At 41.3% G+C, this 25,894-nt stretch overlaps 1 protein-coding gene across 2 annotated transcripts in view; it reads right to left on the reverse strand.

The window, feature by feature from the left end:
• Positions 1 to 25,894, reverse strand: part of vps39 (VPS39 subunit of HOPS complex) — a 128,547-nt gene that overhangs the window by 51,151 nt on the left and 51,502 nt on the right. For both annotated transcript variants that reach the window (XM_072264657.1, XM_072264664.1), the window contains exons 6-10: positions 16,398 to 16,496; positions 15,150 to 15,242; positions 10,658 to 10,841; positions 7,437 to 7,557; positions 3,975 to 4,095 (exon numbers count right to left, since the gene is read on the reverse strand). In XM_072264657.1, coding sequence (XP_072120758.1) covers positions 3,975 to 4,095; positions 7,437 to 7,557; positions 10,658 to 10,841; positions 15,150 to 15,242; positions 16,398 to 16,496 — 618 coding nt within the window. The remainder of the gene's footprint in view (positions 1 to 3,974; positions 4,096 to 7,436; positions 7,558 to 10,657; positions 10,842 to 15,149; positions 15,243 to 16,397; positions 16,497 to 25,894) is intronic.

Raw genomic sequence — 25,894 nt, forward strand, 5'->3', positions numbered from 1 at the left:
CAGTGGAAAAAGCCTGCTTGTATTTACCCTATCTCTACCCCTCAAAATTTTGCATACCTCTATCAAATCTCCTCTCAATTTTGTATGTTCCGAGGAATAAAGTTCTAAAATATCCAATGTTTCTTTTTAACTCGGGTCCTCCAGTACTGGCAACATCCTTGTAAATTTTCTCTGTATTCTTTCAATCTTATTTACATGCTTACTGCAGATAGATGACCAAAACTGAAAACAATACTCTAAATTAAGTCTCACCAACATCTTGTACAACTTCAACATAACGTCCCATCTCCTGTACTCAGTACTTTGATTTATGAAGGCCAATGTGCCAAAAGCTTTCTTTACAACTCTATCTACCTATGACACCACTTTCAATGAATTATGGAACTGTATTCCCAGATTCCTTTGTTCTTCAGCACTCTTCAGTGCCCTCCCATTCACTGTGTAAGACCTACCCTAATTGTTCTAGTGAAGTGCAACACCTTGTACTTGTCTGCATTAAATTCCATCTGCCATTTTTCAGCCCATTTTTCCAGCAAGCTTTGGTAGTCTTCCTTGCTGTCCACTACACCTCCAATTTTGGTGTCATCCACAAACTTGCTGATCCAGTTAACTACATTATCACCCAGATCGCTGATATAGATAACAAACAACAAGACTCAGCGCCAATCTCCAGGCCTCCAGTCAGAGACGCAACCATCTAAACCACTTTTTGGCCCCTCCTGCAAAGCCAATGTCTAATCCAATTTACTACCTCATCTTGAATGCCAAGCGACTGAACCTTTCTGACCAACTTTCCATGAAGACCTTTGTCAAATACCTTGCTGAAGTCCACGCAGACAACACCTACTGCCTTGCCTTCATCAACATTCCTGGTAACATCCTCAAATAACTATAAGTTCAATTAGACATGATCTACAACACACAAAGCCATAATGACTTTCACTAATCAGTCCTTGTCTATCCAAATAATCATATATCTGGTCTCTTAGAATACCTTTCAATAACTTTCCCACCACTGATGTCAGGTTCACCAGCTTATAGTTTCCTAGTTTATTCTTAGTCTTTCTTAAAAAGTGGAACAATATTAGCTATCTTCCAATCCTCCAGTACCTCACCTATTGCTAAAGATGTTTCAAATATCTCTGCTAGGGCCCCTGCAATTTCTGCACCAGCTTCCCACAGGGTCCAAGGGAACACCTTGTCAGGCCCTGGGGATTTGTCCACCCTGATTGGTCTCGAGACAGCAAACACTTCTTCTCTGTAATCTGTATAGGGTCCATGATCCCGCTGCTGCCTTTATAGATTCTGTGTTCTTCTCCCGAGTAAGTACAGATCCATTTAAGATCTCCCCCATTTCTTTTGCTCCACGCATAGGCTACCATTCTGATCTTCCAGAGGACCAATTTTGTCCCTTATAATCCTTTTGCTCTTACTGTGGAAACCGTTAGGATTCTCCTTCACCTTGTCTGCTAGAGCATCGTCATGCCTTCTTTTAGCTCTCCTGATTTATTTCTTTAGTGTTCTCTTGCATTTCTTATACCCCATAAGCACCTCATTTGTTCATACCTGCCTATACCTGCTATGCACTTCCTTTTTCTTCTTAACCAGGGCCTCAATATCTCTAGAAAACCAAAGTTCCCTAAACCTGTTATCCTTGCCTTTTATTCTGACAGGCATATACAAGCTCTGCACTCTCAGAATTTCACTTTTGAAGGCCTCCCACTTACCAAGTACACCTTTGCCAGAAAACAACCTCTCCCAATCCACACTTACCAAATCCTTTCTGATACCATCAAAATTGTCCTTTCTTCAATTTAGAATCTCAACTCGTGGACCAGACCCATCTTTTTGCATACTTACTTTGAAACTAATGGCATTGCAGTCACTACATGTAAAGTGTTCTCCTACACAAACTACTGTCACTTGCCCTGTCTCATTCCCTACTAAGAGATCAAATATTACATACCCTCTTGTTGGGATTTCTATGTACTGATTAAGGAAACTTTCCTGAACACATTTGTCAAACTCTATCCCATCTAGTCCTTTTACAGTATGGGAGTCCCAGCCAATATGTGGAAAGTCACCTTCTATCACAATGGTATGTTTCTTGCAAAGTCTGTGATATCTCTGCAAATTTGTTCCTCTAAATCCTGCGGACTGTTGAGTGGTCTATAATATAGCCCCATTAATGTGGTCATACCTTTCTTATTACTCAGTATTACCCACAAAGCCTCACTAGATGAGTTCACCTGTCTGTCCTGACTTGACATTTTCCCTGACTAGTAACACCATCCCTCCACCCTTTAATGCCTCCTGCTCTATCATGTCTAAAACAACAGAATCCTAGAATAATGAGCTGCCAGTCCTGCCCCTCTTGCAACTAAGTCTCACTAATGCCTGCAATATCAATTTCCCATATGTTGATCCATGCCCTGGGCTCATCAGTCTTTCCTACAATACTTCTTGCATTAAAATATATGCGACTCACAATATTAGTTGTACCATGGTCAACCTTTTGCTTCCTGACTTTGTCTGATGCCTTAACATCATATGTTATAATCTTCCACCTTCTTCTCCACTCACCATTTCTAGATGGAAGTCAGTGAAATAAAACATGAAGAAATTAAGCTATGAAACCATAAGACAATAAAACATAGGACCAGAATTAGGGCATTCTAATATAGCTGATTCATTTTTCCTCTCAATCCCATTCTCCTGCCTTCTCTGTGTTATCTTTGAAGCCCTTACTAATCAAGAACCTATCAACCTCTGCTTTGACTATTAACCAATAACTAGGCCTTCACAGTCATCTGTGGCAATGAATTCCACAGGTTTAATACCTCTGGCTAGAGAAATTCCTCCTCACCTTTGTTCTAATTGGACTCCCTCTATTCTGAGGCAGTGCCCACTGGCCCTAGACTCTCCCATTCTTGGAAACATCCTCCCCATGTCCACTCTATCTTGGCTTTTAAATATTTGATAGATTTCAATGAGATACTCTCCCTCATTCTTCTCTACTCCAGCAAGTATAGATCCAGAGCCATAAAACACTCCTCACATGTTAACCCTTTCATCCCCAGAAACCTTCTTGTCCCTCTTCAATGCCAACACATCCTTTCTTAGATAAGGGGCCCAAAACTGTTCACAATACTGCAAATGTTTTTTGATCAATACCTTGTAGAGCCTCAGGAATGCATAAACACAAGAAATTCTGTAGATGCTGGAAATCCAGAGTAACTCACACAAAATGCTGTAGGAACTCAGTAGATCAGGCAGCATCTATGGAGAGGAATAAAAAGCTGAGGTTTCAGGCAGAGACCTTTTATCTGGAGGCCTGATGATGGGTTCTGGCCCAAAACATTGACTCTTTATTCCTCTCCATAGATACTGCCAGACCTGCTGAGTTTCTGTAACATTTTGTGTGTGTTGCTCAGCAGTACATCTCCCTTTCACACACACTGCCCCTTTAACCCATCAAATGGAACATCTGTACAACTTAATCGCTTGTGATTTTGGCCTCATTTTACTAGATCTTATCTTTGGTGTCATCCTTTCCAACCTTCACTGCAAATGCAAACCACCTTGTTTTCTCTCTTTCACAGTTCTGACTGACTAAGGGCGCTTGGCTAGATTTTAACTGTATTTCCCCTTCCATTAACGCTGCCCAAGCTGCTGTGTGCTTCCATCATTTTACATTTTTTAGTTCCCAATATAAAGTATGCAGAATAGTCTGAAATATCTTGGACATCTCAAAATCATAAGGAAGACATTAATTTGCAAACAATTAGCATGCCATTTCACTTAATTAAGTACATTAAATACAGCAATCAAGGGTATTATCAAAGCTAAGATCATCATACCCTCTTGCATCAGGGAGATATAAGGACAAGCAATGCAAGTTGATATTCACTGTATTTTAACAGTAATTTAAAAAAACATGCAATATCCAGAGGTTAACTTCCATAAATACTTACAGCAAGTTGCAAAGCTAGTTCAAATTGCTTGTCTTGAAGAAGCTGTCGAATCTGAGTTGCAATTGAAACAGGTACCAGTCTCCACACGAAGTGATTACTAGCTACGTAAACAATATTAGACCTGGGAAGAAAAAAATGTGGCCCGCAGGTGAGAAAGGTAGAGAGACAGATGAAAACACTACATTTGTCCAGCTTCCAGATTAATAATAAGCAAATGAAGAGAAGCTCTTTGACTGTGAAATTAAGAAATTCAGCCTTCTTCTACAGGAGGAATGCAAGGTAAAACAGCTTTCAGATGAGTATTTTGCCTTTACATTCTTGATCCAAACAAATCTGCATGATTTCAATGAAGTCAACAAATCTATACAGATATTCAAATATATAGGCCTTATAGCTAATGACAATAATAATTACACAGTGAAAGAAAAAAAGGAGGCTCTGAGATTGCTAGATGTACTGTGCAACAAAAAGATGTTATTAGTTTACAAACAGGGAGAAAATTGATATTAATAATAACTTTATTTATATAGCATCATTCATACATCAAAATGTAGGCTCAAACTGCTTTACAAAGGTTGTAACGATAAATCAATATAGTCATAGAATATGAAACAAACTTAAAATCAATAACTAAAGGCAAACATTATATAGAATAAAATGTAATTGAATATACTAAATTATATAAACAGACATTAAGTAATCCTAAAAGTAGGCCAAATTAAAAAAGTAGAATTTTAGAAGAGTTTCGAAATGTTCTGCATTGATGGTACATTTATTTACAGGTCAGCACCAAATTAAAAATCCCAGAAGGAATGCAAATATACTTGGGTCCTCTGTGGTGGTGGTGGGGGGCATGGCTTATTCCGGTTGCTGAAAGTCGCTTCTGTCATGATTGGTTAGTTTAGAAACTGCAGCTGCTTTTCCCATTGGTTAGTCACCTGGTGTCCAGTTCAAATATCTCAGGTATAACACGTGGAAGAGGCTTGCTCTCTCTTCCTTTGTTTAAGGCAAGGGTGCACATAACCACTGGGAAGGCATGCTCTGTGCGCACTTTTAGCTAAGTATGTTTGTTGAATGTATGTTTATTAAAGTACGCTTGTTGAACATTCAACTTTGTAGTGTCTATAACTTGGGGAACATGAATGTTTGGTTGAATTTTTACTGTTTATAAATAAATGAACAATATAATTATTTGTAGTCAGTGTTTTCTGTCTCACTTGCCAGACCTGCAAACCTGACTCAACGTTACAATTTTGTGCAGTGAAGAGCACAAACACTTGTTTATGTTCACAGGGCATTAATGGAGAACTTAATTGGTAAAAACCTAAATAACAATACAACACGAATTAAATCTTCCATTAAGAGGAAGATATACACTTGCGTTCCCCCCTTGTTCAACATTTTTTTGCGTGACATAGCTCAGCATATCACTAGAAACAGCCTCCCCCATAGACCCTGTCTATGCTTCTTGCTGCCCTGATAAAACAGCCAACATAATCAAAGCCACCACCTCCCCCTCCTCCCCCCTGGTCATTTTCTCTGCTACCCCCTCCCATAGGTCAGGAGATAATAAAGCCTGAAAGCACATACAGCCAGGTTCAAGGACAGCTTCCATTCTGCTGTTATATGACTATTGAACATTTCCCTTGTAGAATAAGATGGTCCCTTGATCTTGCAATATACGTACTGCATCATGGCCTTGCACCTTATTGTCTATATGCATTGTATTTTCTCTTATTCTGCATTCTGTTATACTATCTCAAATTACTAATGTGATAAAGTGATATGTTTGTAAAACAACATTTTTCCACTGTACCTCGTTTATGAGACAATAATAGATCAATCTATCAATTTACATTTAGACCAAAGGTGTAGGACATAATTTCAAAATTTGCAGGCAGCAAAATGCTGAAGTATTATTAAGAACAGGAAAGGTAGCAGTTGGCTTTAATGCAGTGATGGGGTAGGAAAGCAAATGGCAATTGAAATTCAGTGTAGGAGACTGTGAGATGATACACTTAGCCAAAAGAATCATCATCAATACACAGCCAGTGCTCCATGTTTGGATTCTGAGCTTCATAAACGGACATAGATTATAGGAAATTAGGCTAGTAGTTCATTCATTTTAGAATAATGATAGCATAAGACTAAAGGTTTTTAATTAGATATAAAAGAGATTTACCAGTGATAATGGATTACATTTATTGGACTGATTAGTGAATGTTATTAGATTATTGGATAGTTCTCCTCTGTGGTGAGAGGCTAAAAGATAGATTAGAGAAATTTTGCAATGTTTGTGATGATGACTGGTGGAGACAGATTTTAATAGCTCGGATTGTAAAGTAGTTCCCAAAGGTATGATGGAAATAGATATAAAAGGAAATTGGACAAGTACTTTAATAAGGAAAACAGAAGTATGGCAGAGGAGCAGAGAAGATAAATCTTTTGAAAGATTTGATGGAAATTCATCCGCAGAATTACTCCATTTTATACTGTTTTGTTGTATGATAACACAACTTTCATCACCATCGTCCAGTGTTTTCTGTTTCAGCTTATTAAAAAGACTGACTAATCTCTCCTCAAGTATAAGATAACTTAACGGAATACCACGCTTTGTACACCCATCAATCCACTCAAGCAATAGACTTTCCATTTTATCCATTACTGGATGCCTACTAAAAGAGACCACTTTGCTATTAGCAGAACCAATAGTAACATTGGCAGCTTTCAAGACTCTTTCTCTCTGTGGGTAAATAGTACGAATGGTGGACGCAGGCAAGTTCAACGCATGCACAATGTCTTTATTTCGTTCACCACGATCGAAATACTTAATTACGTCCAGTTTTACGCTAAGCGTAACACCTTTACGAGCTCTCTTAGGCTTTTCTGATACCTTAGGGCACATCTTGCTAACGGATGCACAAAATAAATCGAGATAAAGCACAGATGCTCACAGACACAGTTCAAAGCTATGGCTGCTTGATGCCGAGATGCTGAGTGTAGTTCCCGGGGAAGGAGCTTGGCGCCACTCTCACTGCCCGGGGTGCGCGCTGCCTCTATAACAGCTCGCTGCAAACCAAACGCTGAATGCTATTTTCGCTTTTCGCCTTTTTTCATAAAAGTGAAAATCCTCTTCGGATTTCTCTCGGGTAGCAAAAACAGGTACTAATGTAGGTCTTTCGTAAAAGCGAAGTGGCGTAAAGCGAACTTTCGAAAAGCAGGGGATACCTGTACTGGGTAATATCATTCTTATAGTGTGTATCCCTACATTTCAAACTAATCTGCACTGTTAATAATCTGGAATGAGACATTAGGGTAGTTTCTAACTGAGATGCTGCAATTCTTGGACAAGTTATAATGTCTATCTCGAAAAGATTAAATTCCTGCTGATGCCCTCCTTGCTTTGTAATTTGCATCTGATTTGGAATATAATATAGTAGTGAAAGGATAGTGCACACCTACCCTCCAGATGTGATAAACCGGGGCCTTTGCAGCTCCACACTCTGTACCAGCAGCCGTGGCTCAAAGGTACGAATCTCTACGTATCGTGGCAGCACGGCTATGATATAAGGAGACTGATGTTCTATTGGAAATATAAATAAATTAAGTGGATATGAGTCATGAGAAACACCTTTCACTGAGAAATTTTGGAAATTCCTTTACAGTGTTTTTATGATCCATTTTTCATCATCCCCTCTGTTAAGTATTCTTCAAGCAAATCATAGATCTCCACAGTAGATTCAGTATTAATTCATGGATAATGCTGAATTACCTACCCACAGCTGATCATCTGCTATTCTACAGTTTGGCAATGTCATCTGTGACGTAGACTGGAAGGGAATAAAACTATTCATTGATTTATACTTAGACAGCACATATCAAGACCTGGTGAATATAGAGTTAAGCTCAATTGTCAAGTAATCAAATAGAATGCAAGGTAAGCGATCAGTCATCAGGAAGTCAAGTTGACTCTAAATCCATGCATCAGGGCATCCAGAAAGCACGTGGAAAGGGTTACCATAGTTGACATAAATATAAAAGATCAATGGACCTATTTTGGTACTGTATGACTCCAGAAATACACCAGACAAATTATGGCTGGAAGGATAGTGCAAGAGGAAAGGATTTAGAAGTGTGTATTGGTAATAATATCTCCTCCTCACTGACGATCAACATTGGTGCACCTTAACGATGTTGCCCACTGCTCTACTTTCTCTGTACCCATGGCTGTGTGGGTAGGTATAGCTCAAATGCCATCTACAAATTTGCTGGTGATACAACCACTGTTGGCAGAATCTCAGATGGAGACCAGAGCGTACAGGAGAGAGAATATCAGCAAGTTGAGTGGTGTCACAGCAACAACCTTGCACTCAACCAAAGAGCTGATTGTGGACTTCAGGAAGGGTAAGACGAGGGAGCACGAACTAATCCTCATAGAGGGATCAGACGTGGAGAGAGTGAGCAGTTTCAATCTCCTGGGTGTCAAGACCTCTGAGGATCTAACCTGGTCCCAACATATCGATGCAGCTACAAAGAAGGTAAGACAGCGGCTATGTTTCATTAGGAGCTTGAGGGGATTTGGTTTGTCACCTAAAACACTTGAAAACTTCTACAGATGCCCTGTGGAGAGCATACTGACAGGCTGCATCTCTGTCAGGTATGGGGGGGGGGGGGGGGTGCGCTATTGCACAGGATCAAAAGAAGCTACAGAAAGTTGTAAAATTAGTCAGCCCTATCTTGGGTACTAGCCTCCATAGTATCCAAGACATCTTAAAGGAGCGGTGCCTCAGAAAGTCGGCATTCATTATTAAGGATTCCCATCACTCAGGACATGGCCTCTTCTCATTGTTACTATTAGGAAGGAGGTTCAGAAGCCTGAAGGCATACACTCAGTGATTCAGGAACAGCTTCTTCCCCTCTGCCGTGCAGTTCCTAAATGGACATCAAACCGATGAACACTACCTCACTTTCTTGTTGTTTTTATATTATTTGTTTTTGCACCATTTTAAATTTTATACACACACACACTTACAGTAATGATTTATTGATTTACTTATTTATTTCTTATTTTTTTCTCTATATTATCATGTTTTGCATTATACCGCTGCTGCTAAGTTAACAAGTTTCACGGCATATGCCAGTGATATTAAACCTGTTTCTGATTCCAGTGCAATGTGGAACCCCGTGAAGGTCAAGTGTGCAGCACTTTAACGTGCCCGAACCAGTAGGGAAAGAGAGAAGGATGGCAGGGGAGGGGGTGTTGATGACTATTTTGAGAAAAGGGTATACTGTGTGCTGGAGGGAACAGTATCCAAGAATGACCAAGGGCAGAATTTATCTGTTTAGAGTGTAAAAATGCTAATTGTGCCTTCATACTTCCAGTTAGTTCTAAAGACCACCAATTATTCAGAAGGATAATGAACAGCAAACCTACAGGGAAATTGGAGAAATGTATAACACAGCCACGGAGGGTCCCAAGCCCAGCTGTGAAAGGAGGAGGGTTGGGCATGAGGCTAGCAAGCCCATCCCATAAAAACCCAGAGCTACAGAAACACCAGACCTCAACCCTGGGGGAGGAAGAATACTAAGTAGGTGGGCTACATGTGGCAATAATAAAAAGATTGACTCCAGCCCTGATAAGGTTCTTGACCCAAAACGTCAATAGTTTATTCCTTTTCATAAATGCTGCCTGACCTACTGAGCTTCTCCTGCATTTTGTGTGTGTTACTCAGAAGCTAGGAGAGAATAGAGGAAAGAGGTAAAGGTTTGAACAGGAGTTTCTGAAGTGTATTCCAAGAGAACTCAAGTTTATCTGTAGTTACTGTAACCCAATGAGGAGATGGTATTACTGGAATTGATTCTGGGAACTACACCAGGCCAAATATCAACGTGAAATATCCAGAAAGGTCAATGAAAATGAGCATGCTGGAGTGTCAGCAGCTGGAGGTATAGTTGAGATTCCGGGTGGGCTAAAATATAATAAAGAGAACGTACTAGAAAGGCTGGCTTCACTTCCTAGATAAATCACTTGCTCAGGAAGCACCTTAAGCTAGCATGGGAAGATAATTGCAGATTCAGAGGGATGCTCATCTGAAAAAAAGCTGAATAAATAATTGTGCAGTAACTACAGAGTAACTAACTTAACCTGAGTAGAACATAGAAGAGTCCAGCATAAGAAAAGGCCCTTCAGTCTATGATACTGTACTGAGTTAAACTAGTTGTGGAGAAAGTTTCAACAACAATAATCAGGAACAAAAATGATGGGCAAGTGTAACTACTTCTAACTGTTTGTCTACTTTTGGATTCATTACCTCTTAAGAAGATAAATTATGTAGCCAATCCATACCATAATTACTTGCTATGCAAAAAATATTTCCTCTTGTCACTTTTAGTTCTTTCGCTTCTTTGTCTTTGCAGATGGGAATATTCAGAAAATAACAAGAGTGAGGGGATGGGATGGAAATCTTGCTTCCACATTTATTTGGGAAAGAAAAATGACAAATATCGTTAAGCTTTTCAAATTCTTCTTGAGGTACAAATCTGGTGCTACAATTTGCTCTGAATGGGCTGTATCTATCATTTTCCATCCTTGTGCAGTTCTCCGAATACTAACATTTATAGGAATCCTGTGAAAATATTAATAGAAAAGATTAAAAACAAGGAATAATTTAAATTTTATATACCCATAGCAAGAGGGATATCAGTCCAGTTCAGGGCACATTTCTGAGTGCAGATTCCATCTTTGTTCAGAACCACTGTTAAGTCATCTTGCCCAACTGCCACCTTTTGGTCCTCCAAGGGAGTTACGAGAGGCTCCAGTTGTTTCCCGGTCGGAAAAAGTTCCTTGATTGAACCTTTTCCATCTAACTGTTTGCAAAGAAAAAAAAATGCATGTTATTGATTCAAAATTAGATTATCCCACAAAAATATAATCTTCACTTGTTAAAAAGAGAGTCTTCATTCATATTAATAATGCAAATGGTTTACTACTTATTGTACATTCTCATAGAGACTGTAAAGTATTTTCAAATTATATACTACTATTGTCCATTTCTGTCCGTAATTGTGAAACATTGTGTGTGTGTGTGTGTGTGTGTGTGTGTGTGTGTGTGTGTGTGTGTGCATGCCTGTTTGACTGTCTGTCTGTGTGTGTGCATGTATAACTAAGGGATAGGAAATACCAGGAATTCAGGCAATACTTTATATGATAACAAGCCCATCCTTCATATCCCTCCTCTCATGAAATCTTTGCTAGCAAGTTTGGAACAACAAGATAACAACCTCTATTTGAATCACTTACTGATCTATGGTCAGGGCATACTAACAGCAACACTTCTGAAATCCTTTTCTAGTAAGTAGTGACATGAAGAATTCATGCAATGCCCTAAACTGAGTGTACATGTTACGCTTAGATTACTGTGCTGACAGAGAACTAAATGCTATTATATCACCTGCCACAGATTAGAAAAACACTGAACCTTTGAACCTGCAACTGGCTGGAGCATGTGAGTGACATTAGAAGGTTGTTTCTCAGATTGGAGGCCTGATACTAGTGGTGTGCCACAGGGGTCAGTCCTGGGACCTCTATTGTCCATTATTTATATAAACAATTCGGATGTGAATATACAAGCCCTGGTTTATAAGTTTACAGATAATACTACAATAGGTGGTATTGCAGACAGTGAAAGAAGCTTATCAAAAATTATGGGGTGGGGGGGAGGAATCTTGATCAGGTAAGTAAGTGGATCAAGGATTGGCAAATACCTATCAATTCAGAAAAGTGTGAGGTGTTGCTTTTTCAGGAAGTCAAACCAGGATAGGACTTATATGTTGGGCCCTAGGAAATGTTATGGAACAGAGGGACCCAAGAGTACAAGTATATGATATGCTGAAAACGGTGTCAAGTAGACAGCATGGTGAAGAAGGTGTTTAGCATGCTGGCCTTAAATCAGTCATGGCAGAGGGTAAGAAGACGTTCCTGAAACGTTGAGTGTGTATCTTCAAGTCCTGTACCTCCTCCCTCATGGTAAGAATGAGAAGAGGGCATGTCCTGCGAGATGGGCTCCTCAATGACTGATGCCGCTTTTTTGAGGCATCACGCCGTGAAGATGTCCTCGATGCTGGGGAGGCTAGGGCCTATGATGGAGCTGGCTGAGTTTACAACTTGCACTAGCTATTTCAATCCTGTGCAGTGCCTCCCATGCCATACCAGGCGGTGATGCAGCCAGTTAGAATGTTCTCCATGGTACATATGTCGAAATTTGCAAGTGTCTTTGTTGACATACCAAATTTCGTAAAACTCATGCCTTCTTTGTAACTGCATCAATATGCTGGGTCCAGGATAGATCCTCAGAGATGCTGACACCCAGGAACTTGAAACTGCTCATCCTTTCCACCTCTGATCCCTCAATGAGGACTATAGGGAGAGGTTGAGCAGTCTGCGACTTTATTCCTTGGCATGTAGGAGATTGAAGAATGACCTTATAGAGCTGTATAACATCATGACAGGTGTAGCGAAGGTGATTACATACAGGCTTTTTCCCCATGGAAGGGAAGCTAAAAATTAGAGGGCATAGGTTTAAAGTGAAAGATCTGAAAGAGACTTACAGCATCTTCTTCACAGAGGTGGTGCATTTATGGAATGAGCTGCCAGAGGAAATGGTTGAAGCAGCTAAAATAACAGCATTTAAAAGTCATTTGGATAAGTACAAGGTAAACTTGGTGGGCAGGATGGATGAGTTGCGTTGAATGGTTTGTTACATGCCATACTTCTATATAACTTGGACAGAAGAACAAAGCAAATGAAGACACAGGCAGAAAGAATCACCTACAAGTATTCATGTGGAGTCATCTTAGAGTGCTAGTATGCTTCGAAGAAACATTCATTCTTTTAACTGTGCTCCTATCTTGAACTTTGAAGTTTATTGTCATTCAACCATACACATATATAGCTAAATAAAACATGGTTGTTTTGGGGCCAAAGTGCAAAACACAGTCCATATAGTCACACACAGCACATATAGTTACAATCCTGCACACAGAATCACAAAATAACATTAGCATCATTCCCCGAGTGACATGGCCTGAAGATTGACAGGTTGACATAAAGTGCAGGGTGCACGCTTATTAAATGTCACTGGCACTATCATAATGAAACAGCAGTCATATATATGAAGCAGCAGCAATCAATGATGAAAACTGACCAGTACAGGATAAGAGCGTGCCTTTGAGTTGGGGAGTGCCAGGGCATTCAGACAGGGTGTTCCTGTGTGCTGGGTGGTAGCAGGCTGTTAAGAAGTCTGCCAGCCAGGGGGAAGAAGCTGTTACTCAGCCTGACAGTGCTGGTTCTAATGCTGTGCTGTGGTACCTTCTGCCTGACGGCAGGAGGTCAAAGAGATTGTGGGAAGGATATGAGGGCATTTCTTAAATTGAAAATCACGTTCATCTGCTGTTTATCCATTCAGCTCAGAATAGGGGCATGAAGAAGAACAATTTACATTACCCTCAGCCAAAGATTACTCAGCTTTCTTTTTCATAGTGTGCTGTCAGCTGGCCATGATGGTTTTTGAAAGCTCTGGCACTCAGGACTAGATGAATATGACCATATTAAAAGTATTTTAGAAATTGGGTTGGAAGAACATTGATACTATGTTTTGGGAAAAACTGAATGAATTAGTAGTTACTAATACATTATGAGGTGAGAGGAGGGAGATGTAATGTATGCTTTATTCTCTGAATTATTGTAAACTACAGCAATGTTATGGTTTCATCAAAGTCTGTTATATGCACCTGTGCTGCCCTGGTAACTCATACTCAGTTAAATAGTGTTAAGTAAAGACAACAGTGCCTTTATTTTTATTTATTTTTTAATTCAGAGATACAGCATAGTAACAAGCCCTTCTGGCACTGTCAATTGACACTCATACTAACCTACTAACCCGTATGTCTTTGGACTGTGGGAGGAAACTGGAGCACCAGAGGAAACCCACACGCTCATGTGGAGAACGTACAAACTCCTTACAGACAGCAGCGGGAACTGAACCCTGGTCTGTAATAGCATTAAGCTAACCGCTAGGCTACCGTTGCTCCAAATTTGTGGAATGCTCCAAATATAGCTCTGCATGAAACCTGCACGGTCACCAGAAGCAATAAAATGGTTGACCATTCAACAAAAGAAAATCAATGGCCATAGTTAATTGGAGAAGACTGAAAAAAGAATCAGGGATAAGGTGCAAGGTTAGCAAGATAATACTCAGCAATTTTTAGATCTTAAAGACTTGCTTCATATATATATGTAGCACATTTATCTTTAAACTGAGCTTTTGTGGATGGCTTTAAACTGAACAAAGGCTAACAAACATACATTAAAAAAACAAGTTTCCCACTTCCTATAATGTTGAACCATATTCTCATACAATAACAGATAACTTGGCAATCTGAGCACCTGCCTCTCCATTTACTGGATAAATATTCTAGCCATTATTGTTAAGTGTCGTGTCATATGATGTAGGTGATCACGCTCTTTCATCTATCCTGACCATCATTGTTCCTGGCAAATTTCTGGACGGTGTCTTTACAAGATGGGTGACCCTAGCCATTATCCATACTCTTCAGAGATTGCCTGACATCAGTGGTTGCACAACCAGGACTAGTGATATGCACCAGCTGCTCGTATGACCACCTATCACCTGCTCCCATGGCTTCAGGTGTCCCTGATTGGGGAGGGGGGGGGGGGCTAAAGCAGCCCAAGGGTGACCTGCAGGCTAACGTCCCTTATCTGGGGACCATATATTAAATTGATTTTTGGAACAGGGAGATGGAACAGGGTCTTGCTCCGTCCACTCCGCGCATCCACCCACTGCTTACACCTCCTTTGGTAGAGATTCATCTCCACCCCACCACCTAACATTTTGATTAGCAGTTCCATTACATCTGTTCCTTTAATTCTGACCTTCAGAGATCATTAAAATATTATTGTTGGGTTACTGATAAAGCAAATTCATCGTGGAACGCACATTAGTTCTTACTGTCCATGCTCAGTTTAATATCTCAGCCTTCACACAAGGCTATCAACTGCACATTAAAAGAATTTCTACAATCAAGTTACAAATATACTGTACCAAATTTCCATCAAAAACCGCAATTCTGGTAATCAGTGACCTACATTTTACGTACCCTGATAAGATAATAATCTCTTTTAAAGCCCACACAAATGGAATTCTCACACCAGGCCATGGATTTGGGAACATCGGGAACACTGAAATCTGCCTGCAACAACAACAAAACATGTCTTCAATGTAATTCATTTAGAATTGAAGCATACTGAGACAGCAGACCACTGTTGTTAAGAATATGCTGCACTCTCTTCCATTCTTCATAAACTCCTTTTGCCTCAAAGTCTGTTAAATTTGTCTGCAATATTTCATTGAACACATTAGTACATAAATTTGTGCAAGCTGTTCATAGATGAGAGGAGGCAATTGATAAACAATGGTTAATACACTGTCAGTTTATGAGTATTACATACGTCACTTAGTCTTTAAACTTTAAGGTCAGATTAATGATGGAACAACAAGCTGGAGAAGTTAAATTATGTAGAACAAATGAAGAAGAGCAGAAATATAGTAGGCAAAAATCTATCACTATGTTACCAAGTATTTTCTCATTATTCCCATCAGGAAGGAGCCTGAAGACATATATTCAGTAAATCATAAACACCTTCTTCCCCTCTGTCTGAATCGTCCATGAACCGATGAACCCTCATTATTCCTTTCTTTTTTTCCACTTTATAGTTTTATAATTTTAACTGAGGTAACATCTTTGCACTGCACTGCTGTCACAAAACAACAAATTTCACATCACCTCAGTCAATGATAATACATCTGATTCTGATCTTCTTGATCATAAAAGCTTGCATTTAGAGCAAGATGCATACAAAAACTGGAAGAACTCAGCAAGACAGGCAGCATCTATGGAGGGGGTGAGATCTTCACTGGTACTGGACAGGAAGGAGCAGAAACCACATTATGCAGGCTGGGGGTGGGGTGGGGGAGGGAAAGAGTTGGCAGGTGATAGGCGAGACAAGGTGAGGGGGAAGGTGCATGGGTGATAGGCGAGACAAGGTGAGGGGGAAGGTGCATGGGTGAAGGAGGAGTGGTTGATGAAAGAAGCTGGGAGAGAGGTTAGGTGGAAGAGATAAGGGGGTAGAGAAAGAATCTAACAGGAGAGAACAGTGGATCATGGAAGAAAGAGAAAAGAGGTGATGGGCAGGGGAGGGAAAGAGAAAGGGTAACCAGAATGAAAAAATGGATGGGGGGGGGAGGAAGGGGGTAGAAAGTACTAGAAATGAGAGAAACTTATGCTAATGTCTACCTTGACTTCAGGTTATCTTGCTGGAATTTCCCTCAACTGAGATATCCTCACCTGTGCTTCCTGGAACTCTCGACCACGCCAGTTGTACAGTTGCAGTTTCTTCTTCACAGCTACACACATACTGAGGATTGGCTCATCGCCATCAGTTCGCTGAAAATATAGGATGCAGGTTACCAATTATAGTTTCTCTGGATTAAAACATACAACATATTGATATAATCATGAAAAAGACATGCCAGCAGCTCTACTTCTACTTCCAAGACTCTTGTAAATTTCTATGGAAATATGATGGACCATTTTAAAAGGTTGTGTCACAACTTGGTATGGATTGTTTAATACATCTTTCTCTGGATCAAAATATACAACACATTAATTCCATCATGAGGAAGGCACGTCAGCATCACTACTTTGTTATGAGTCTGGAATTTGAGAAGACTTGGTATGTCACTTACAAATTTCTAGAGATGTAGTGGAGAGCATCCTGACTGGTTGCATCATTGCCTGGTATGGAAGCTGCAGTGCACAGGCTCGCAAGGAACAGCAGAGGATTGCAAGATTTAGCTAGCTCCATTAGAGCCAAAGATCCTCCCCATTATTGAGGACACCTTCAAGAAGGTGGCATCCATCACCTTCACCAACCAGAGCACGCCCTCTTCTCTTTACCATAGTTGGGGAGTTAGTCCAGGAGCCTGAAGACCCACTCAATGATTTAGGAAAAGCTTTTCTCCTTTCACGTCAGATTTCTGAATAGCCCCTGACCAGTGAACACTATATTGTTATTCCTTTCGTTTTTGCATTATTTATTTTTGTAATTTATAGTATGTTTATGTTTTTGCATTGTACTGCTGCCACAAAACAAATTTTGCATATCACTGATAATAAAACTGATTCTGATATAGTGGACAATATATAATATTGATATACCGCTAAAGGAATAAAAATATTCCAGTTTTACAATAACCATCAATTACGCAAATTTACATGAGCAATTTTACATTTTGCTGTTATAGATTTGATGACAAGACTACTGCAACTAGATTTTTTCAAATATAAACAGTAGAAGGTAGAAGATAATTAATCAAATACAGAGCAACTCTATTCCAGAATCCCTCTAATTATTCTGTTGGTTAAAGGAATGATCAATAGACACAGCCTAGTTAGAAGAAAGATCCCAAGCTTGGACTGAATTTGCAAGCATTGTTGCTGTGGCAGCAACATCACTAATTTGTCAGAGAAAAGGAAAGCAGGCAAAATGTACACCCACATGTACACCTGTTAATCATCACTGGCAAGAGTCATCTTCACCAAAATGACTCACTGGCTGAATTACCGGGCATATCTAGCAACCAGAAACACATCCATATCAAGGAGTCGATCCCTCCAAGTGAAGGGGCAATAATCAATGTATTTATGACTACAAGGTTTTAAGTGGCAGGGCATTCCATAGCCTCACAGCCTGAGGAAGGAAGCTGTTACCCAGTCTAGCAGTGCTAGTCCTGATGCTTCTGTACCTCTTTCCTGACAGTAGCGGGTCTAAGAGATTGTGGGATGGATGGTGGGGGATCCTTAACAATGCTGTGGGCCCTTTGTCTGGAACTCTCCTGGTAAATGTCATAATTGGGGGCAGGGGGGGAGGAAGGAGGGAGGGAAACCCTGATAATCCTCTCGACAGTTTTTACTATCCTCTGTAGGGTCTTGCAGTCTGATGCCTTGCAGCTTTCGTACCATACAGGACACTCTTGATGGTGCTCCTGTAGAAAGTTGTTAGAACAGGGGCGGGGAGCCCTGCACACCTCAGTCTCCTCAGAAAGGGTAGACACTGCAGTGCCTTCTTGGCTAGTGAGATGCTGTGAGTCCAGGTTAGATTGCCCATTATGTGGATGTTGAGCTCTTCACTCTCTCTATGGCACTGCCAATGATGTGCAATGGAGAGTGGTTGACTGTGCCTGCCTGAAGTCCATGATTATTTCTTTGTCTTGTCCATGATGAGACTCAGCTTGTTGCTTTTGCACCATTTATCAAGCCTCTCTACCTCTTCTCTGTATGCTGACTCATCATTGTTGTCGATGAGCCCACCCACTGTAGTATCATCAGCGACTTTGGTGATGTGGTGTGCGCTGGATATGGCAGTGCAGACATGAGTCAGCAGTGTGAACAGCAGCACACTGAGCACACAACCCTGGAGGTCACCTGTGCTCAGTGTGATGGAGTTTTTTATGTTGGTGCCAACTTGGACTGTCTGGAGTCAAGAAGTTCAAGATTCAGTGCAGAGAAGGGTACTGAGTCCCAACAAGGACATTTTACCCACCAGCCTCTGAGGGATGAAAATGTTAAATGCCAAGCTGAAGTCGATGGACAATATCTTGGTGCATGAGGCATTGTTTTCTAGGTGGGGCAGGTGAAGTGGAAGGCCAAGACTATGGCATCATTAGTGGACTGATTTGAGGAGTCGGTGAACTAGAAAGGGTCCAATGTAGTTGGAAGATTGGATTTTATACAATCCATAACCAACCCCTCAAAGCACTTCATGCCTGGTGAAGTCAGTGCCACTGCGCAGTAATTATCTCGACCAGTTACCATTGCTCTCTTGGGCACTGGAATGATGGTAGCTGCCTTGGAGCTTGCAGGGAGAGTGGACTGTTTCAGAGAGGTATTAAACTTGTCCGTTTAGATCTCTGTTAGCTGGGCTGCACAGTCCCTCAGCACCTGACCAAGTCTGTTGTCCAGTCCTGTAGCTTTGCATGGGTTTACCCTGGCTCGGGTTCTCCTCACCTTGGCTGCAGCCAGACTGGGTGCCTGTTCCTCAGGAAGAGAGGGGGCTTTCCTTGATGTCACATCATTCATCAAATTGTACATAGATAGCTTTCAGCCTGCCAGGAAGGGAGGGACAGTCACTGATGCTCAGGGTGGACTTGCAATCGCTTATGGTATGTAGAGCTGGCCACATGCGCCGGGTGTCCCTGGTGTCACAAAGGTGATAATTGATTTTCTATGTGTACTCATGCTTTGCCTTCCTAACGACACAAGAGAGCGCAACTCTTGCTGACCATAGAGTCATTTTGAGCCCCCGATCTGAAGGCAACGTCCCGATCCCTAAGCAGTGCATGAACCTCTACAGTCAGCCATGGCTTCTGGTTTGCCTTGACAGTGTAGTGTTTAATCACGATGATGTTCTCAATGCACTTTCCTATGTAACCAGTCCCCATTCCTGCATTTTCATCAATGTTGACGTGATAATCGCAGGTAACCACTTCCCTGAATATGCTCTGTCCATCCTCTCAGTCCTGCAGCACTGAAGTGGCACTTTCTGGTCAGGTCCCTGTGAACTAGTTTGACTAATTTAACCTGTGGTCAGTATGCAGGGATGAGCAAAATGAATATGTGGTACAAGTTTCAAAGCCTCATTTGTGGTCCAAACCATCGAGTACCAATACACGAATTAAAAACATCTGTTCAGTGACTTCTATGGGGAAAACATGAATGTGGACATCAGCTGCCACGTGCACCCTCTCACAATCATCATCCTCTCAAAAGTAAGTCATGCAGTCTCCTTGACAATCTCAACCTACTGTAATTCACCTAACATCAATACAGGTCTCGGCCGCTGCCATCTCCCTAGCCCCACACACATCTACGGAGCATCTGTTTAGGAAAGACATCCAAGTTAGACAATTGCTCATTGATTAAAGCTTCACCTTTTATTCTATAATTCCAAGGAAATTCATCCTGAAACTCCTAGACCTGCAACTCAACACTTTATTTTGATCATTAACATCCTGACCAATAGAGCACAATTGGTTATCCTCAGCACTGGTGTCCCACAAGACACATCTCAGCCACCTGCTCTTTGCCCTATAGAGTCAAGATTGACTGTGTGACCAGACTTCATCTACAAGTTTGCAGATGATACCTTCGTGGTGGGCTATACCTCAAATAATGATGAGTCGGAGTAGATCAAGGAGATAGAGAGCCTACTTGTTGTTTCGTATGGCATTCACATTTTTAATTGAAGTGTGGTCCGGGAGGGGGAGATGCGAGTCTGTCTGTTCAGGAGCAGAGGTTGGATCGATCTTCATCTAGCATCTCATCCGCAGCCATTCCAATATGGGTGGCCCTGAGTTGGCATCGCCTGACAGAGTCCTTGAAGTACGCAAGCCTTCATATGACGTCAACGTGTTGATCCAGGTCGTGGAGGAGGGCACTTACTGACATGGTGTCATGATAACCACCTTTTCTTCAATGTCAGCAAAACAAAAGAGCTGGTCATTGACTTGAGGAAGGGGAGTTGTGCACACGCTCCTGGTTATGTCAATGGTGCTGAAGTTGAGAGGGTTGAGAGTTTCAAGTACCTGGGAGTTGAACTCAGCATTAGTGGCCTGTCCTGGACCATCCACGTTGGTGCTAGAGCCAAGGAAGAGGATATAGAAACTTGGCATGTTCCCTTTGATCTCTAGTACAATAAGATGGATTCTTAACCTTATTCTACATCATTATGACATTGTCTATCTGCAGTACATTTCCTCCATAACTGTAACACTTTATTCTGCACTCTTATTGTTTAACCTTGTACTACCTCAATGCACTGCTGTAATGGATCGATCTGTATGCAAGGTAAGTTTTTCCACTGTGCTTCAGTGTGATAATAATAAACTAATCTACCCTTGAGGTTATTCCACCATTCAATAACATGGCTGATCTGACACCCTCTTACATTCCCCTATACTGACAGAAATCTATCGCTCTCCGCCTTTAAGTACAACCTTCCTCTCAGCTATCAGTGGCAGGAAGTTCCAAAAACTCTCAACCTTCACAGAAGGAATTTTTTTCTCATTTCAGTTGCAAATGGCCTCTCCTCAGTTTCAGACCATGCTTTCTGGTTCTGGATTCTCTGATGAGAGGAACAATCCTCTCAACATTCATCCTGTCTGGGCACACAACAACCTCACACGTTTCAACAGAATCACCTCACATGTTTCTGAACTCCAATGAGTAGAGTGGATAACTTCACTCACCATAACACTGGACACAACCTATGGGCTCACTTTCAAGGACTCTACAACTCATGTTCTCAGTATTGTCTGTTTATTTATTTATTAATTATTAATACTAACATTATCATTTGCTTTTCTGTACTTGCAATTTGTCTTCCTTTTACACACAGGTTGCTTAGTCTTTGTGTATAGTTTTTCGTTGATTCTATTGTATCTCTTTATTCTACTCAGAATGCCTGCAAGAAAATCAATCTCCGGGTTGTATATGGCAGCGGTCCCCAACCATCGGGCCGCGAAGAAATGATATGATTTGGCGATATGAGTCAGCTGCACCTTTCCTCATTCCCTGTCACGCTCACTATTGAGCTTGAATGCACGCGAGGTCATGACCCGCGCGTCATCGGGAAGGGGATCAACTCTTTGAGCTTGCAAATGACGGCGAGCTGAAAAGCATGTTTGACATAACATCTCTGCCAGCATTCTGGATCAAAGTCATGGCTAAATATCCTGAGATAGCCACGAAAGCACTGAAAACGTTGCTTCCATTTCCAACATATCCCTGCAATGAATACAACGAAAACTAAATTGCGGAATAGACTGGACATAAGGAACCTCCTTCAAGTATCGCTGTCTCCCGTCACCCCTCGATAGGACCGTCTTGTTGCAGGGAAACAAGCCCAGGGCTCCCACTGATTCAGCGATATTGATGTGTTGCAATGATTTTATATGTTCATACGGGGAAAATATGTGCTGTGTGTTTAATATCCAAACATTACTTAAAATGTTATGATGCTATTGACTTATATAACCATATAACAATTACAGCAGGGAAACAGGCGATCTCTGCCATTCTAGTCCGTGCCGAACCCCACTCTCACCTAGTCCCATGGACCTGCACTCAGCCCATAACCCACCATTCCTTTCCTGTCTATATACCTATTCAATTTTTCTTTAAATGATAATACCGAATCTGCCTCTACCATTTCTACTGGAAGTTCGTTCAACACTTACTTCAAGCTCCCCTGATAATTGACTTATCGCTATATTCATGCGAGGAAAATATGCGCTGTGTGTTTAATATTAAATTTGTTAGACAGACTCTTTTAGAAATGAAATTGAGTGTATTAGCCACTTATCACCTATATTGCGTTCGTGATTTACACCCCCCCGACAGAGTCGCCAAAACTGATTTGTAGAAAAAAATCGGCACGTACACGCGTGCGCAAATTACGCATGCGCACTGGTGCCCGCGCAAGGCTTCATGGTCATTGTAGTCTTTGTCGGTGTAAACCCAACGTATTTGACGGCAACCCTATCCCCCTCCCCCCCCCTCCCCTGGCCGGTCCGCAAGAATATTGTTAATATGAAACCGGTCCGCAGTGCGAAAAAGGTTGGGGACCCCTGGTGATGTATATATGGTGATGTATACTTTTTTTGATAATAAATTTACTTTGAACCTTTCCTCATAAGATAATCCCTTCATACCCAAGAGCATCTGAGTGAACCTTCTCTTAACCATCTCTAATGAAATAATACCTTTTCTTATGTAGGGGGATCAAAATTGTTTACAGTACTCTAGATGAGCTTTAGACAGATGCAGAAATAATTGAAATAAAGGTCAATATTCCTTATATCTTCACAAATTAGCTCTGCATTTGTGCTGGGTTTCTGCAGTTCATACACAAGGTCTCCAAATCCCTTTATGTTACAGCTTTCCATGATTTTTCTCCATTCATGTAATACTGGTCTTCTTTCCAAAATGAACTTCACATTTTCCCATATTCCATTTCTAACCTTTTGCCCCATTACTTACTCTATCACATCTCTCTAAAAACTGCTTGTATCCTTTTCTCAAACAAGAGAAAATCTGCCGGTGCTAGAAATCCAAGCAGCACACACAAAATGTAGGAGGAACTCAGCAGGACAGGCAGCATCCATGGAAAAGATGTTTCAGCCTGACACCCTTCATCAGAATTGGAGAAAAAAGATGAGAAGTCAGAGTAAGAAGGTGGGGGAGAGGAGGAAGAAGAAATACAAGGTAGTTGGTGATAGGTGAAACCGAGAGTGGGGGAGGTGTGAAGTAAAGAGCTGGGATGTTGATTGGTGAACAAGATAAAGGGCTGGGAAGGGGGAACCTGATGGGGGCGGGGAAGAGGGAAAAATGTGCTTGGTGGTGGAATCCCGTTGGAGATGGCGGAAGTTACGAAAAATAATGCGCTGGATGTGTTAGCTAGTGGGGTGGTAGGTGAGGACAAGAGGAACCCTATCCTTGGTGGATCCTTTTCTCTACTTTTCTTCCCCACATAATTTGCTGTTTTCCGCAAATCTGATTACTGTGCACTTGCGTCTTCCCCTTCAAGTCGACAGCGACAGGTGTGTAAAATGCAAAATGAAGGATCACTGGGGACCCGAGTCACCCAACCAGAAACTGTTCCAGCTGTTACCATCTGGTAAACGGTACCGCAGCATAAAAGCCAGGACCAACAGGGTCTGGGACAGCTTCTTTCACCAGGCCATCAGACTGACTAATTCACGCTGACACAATGGTATTACTAAGCTATATTGACTTCTGTTGTATATCTTACTGTACATACTATTTATTACAAATTACCATAATTTGCACATTCAGACGGAGACATAACGTAAAGATTTTTACTCCTCACGTATGCGAAGGATGTAAGAAATAGTCAATTCAATTCAAAGTCATCACTGTTGTGGCCTTGCTGTCAATCTTGGTACACATTGGTCAATGGCTGGCAAACTGAAAATGATCCCCTTATACCCAGTGACTGCACCCTGACTGTTAGCTACATCTCCATCCACACTAATATGTTCTTAACTTGCAACTTAACCTTTTGTGCAATGCTTTTGAAAGTGCAAACATCTTTACTAGTTCTCTTCAAAGTTCAAAGTAAATTTATTATCAAAGTATATATGTCACAATATACAACCCTGAGATTCATTTTCCTGTGGGCATGCTCAATAAATCCATAATAGAATAACAAACACAGTAGAATCAATGCAAGACCGCACTAACTTGGGTGTTCAACCAGAGTGCAAAAGACAAACTGCAAATACAAAAGGAAAGAAAGAATAATAATAATAAATAAATAAGCAATAAATATCGAGAACGAGATGAAGAGTCCTTGAAAGTGAGTCCCTATGTTGTGGGAACATGTCAATGATGGACCAAGTCAAGTTGAGTGAAGTTAACCCTTTTGTTTCAAGAGCCTGATGGTTGACGGGTAACAACTATTCCTGAACCTGGTGGTGTGAGTCCCAAAGCTCTTGTACCTTCTTCCTGATGGCTTCTTCCTCTCCTATTTACTCTGGTCAAGAGTTCCTCAAAAACACTTCAAATTTCCCCTTCAACACACAAAAAAATGCTGGAGGCACTCAGCATGTCAGACAGCATCTATGGAAATGTATAAATAATCAACGTTTTGGGCTGAGACCCTTCGTCAGGACTAGAGAGGAAGGGAGAAGATGTCAGAATAAGGTGGTGGGAGGGGGAGGATGACAAGCTAGAAGGTGCTAGAAGGTGGGTTGGGGAGTGGAGGTAAAGTAAGAATCTGGGTGTGGATAGGTGGAAAAGGTAAAGGGCTGGAGAAGAGGGAACCTGATAACAAGATGGTGGCAAGATAACTTTCCAGGAAGGATATAATATGTGGCTGGGTTAGTGAATCTGAGTAAGCAGAAAGCCACAGAGTTGGTGGGTAGCAGAGATCACAGCAGGGGAGTAGTGAGAGAGGATCTCACTGAAATTCCATTCAAAAGAAGATATAAAATTCTTCAGGGTAGGCATACCTTGAAAAGACTTTATAGGGGAGCAGCAAATCATAAACACATGACATTCTGCAGATGCTGGAAATCTAGAGCAAAACACACAAAATGTTGCAGAAAGTCAGCAGGTCAGACAGCAGGCCAAAACACTTCATCAGGACTGGAAAGGAACTGCGTAGGGATAAGATGCCAGAATAAAAAGGTGGGGGGAAAGTGAAGGAGTACAAGCTCGAAGGAGATGGGTGAAGTCAGGTGGGTGGGAGAGGCGGGGATGAAGTAAGAAGCTGGGAGGTAATAAGTGGAAAAGGTAAAGGGCTGGAGAAGAAGGAATCTGGTAGGGGAGGAGAGTGGACCATGCAAGGAAGGGAAGGAGGAGGGGCACCAGTGGGAGCTGATAGCCAGGTGAACAGAAGGGGTAAAAACCAGTGTAGGAAATTGAAGAACAAGGAAAGGGTATGGGGAAGTTGAAGATATCGATGTTCATGCCATCAAGTTGAAGGCCACCTGGTTGGAATATGAAATGTTCCTCCAACCTGACAGTGGTCTCATCACGACATCAGAGGAGGTCATGGACCAAAATGTTAGAATGGGAATGAGGACAGGAATTAAAATGGTTGGTCACCAGGAAATCCTACTTTTTTCAGGTGGAATGGAGGGGCTTGACATAACAGTGTCCCAATCTGTACCAGGTCTCACCAATGTAGATGAAGCCACATCGTGAGCGCTGGATACAACTGTGACGGAAGTACACATAGACTAAGATGTTAACTGTCC

The sequence above is a fragment of the Mobula birostris genome, chromosome 1 (genome assembly GCF_030028105.1).
Source record: "Mobula birostris isolate sMobBir1 chromosome 1, sMobBir1.hap1, whole genome shotgun sequence".
Taxonomy (NCBI): domain Eukaryota; kingdom Metazoa; phylum Chordata; class Chondrichthyes; order Myliobatiformes; family Myliobatidae; genus Mobula; species Mobula birostris.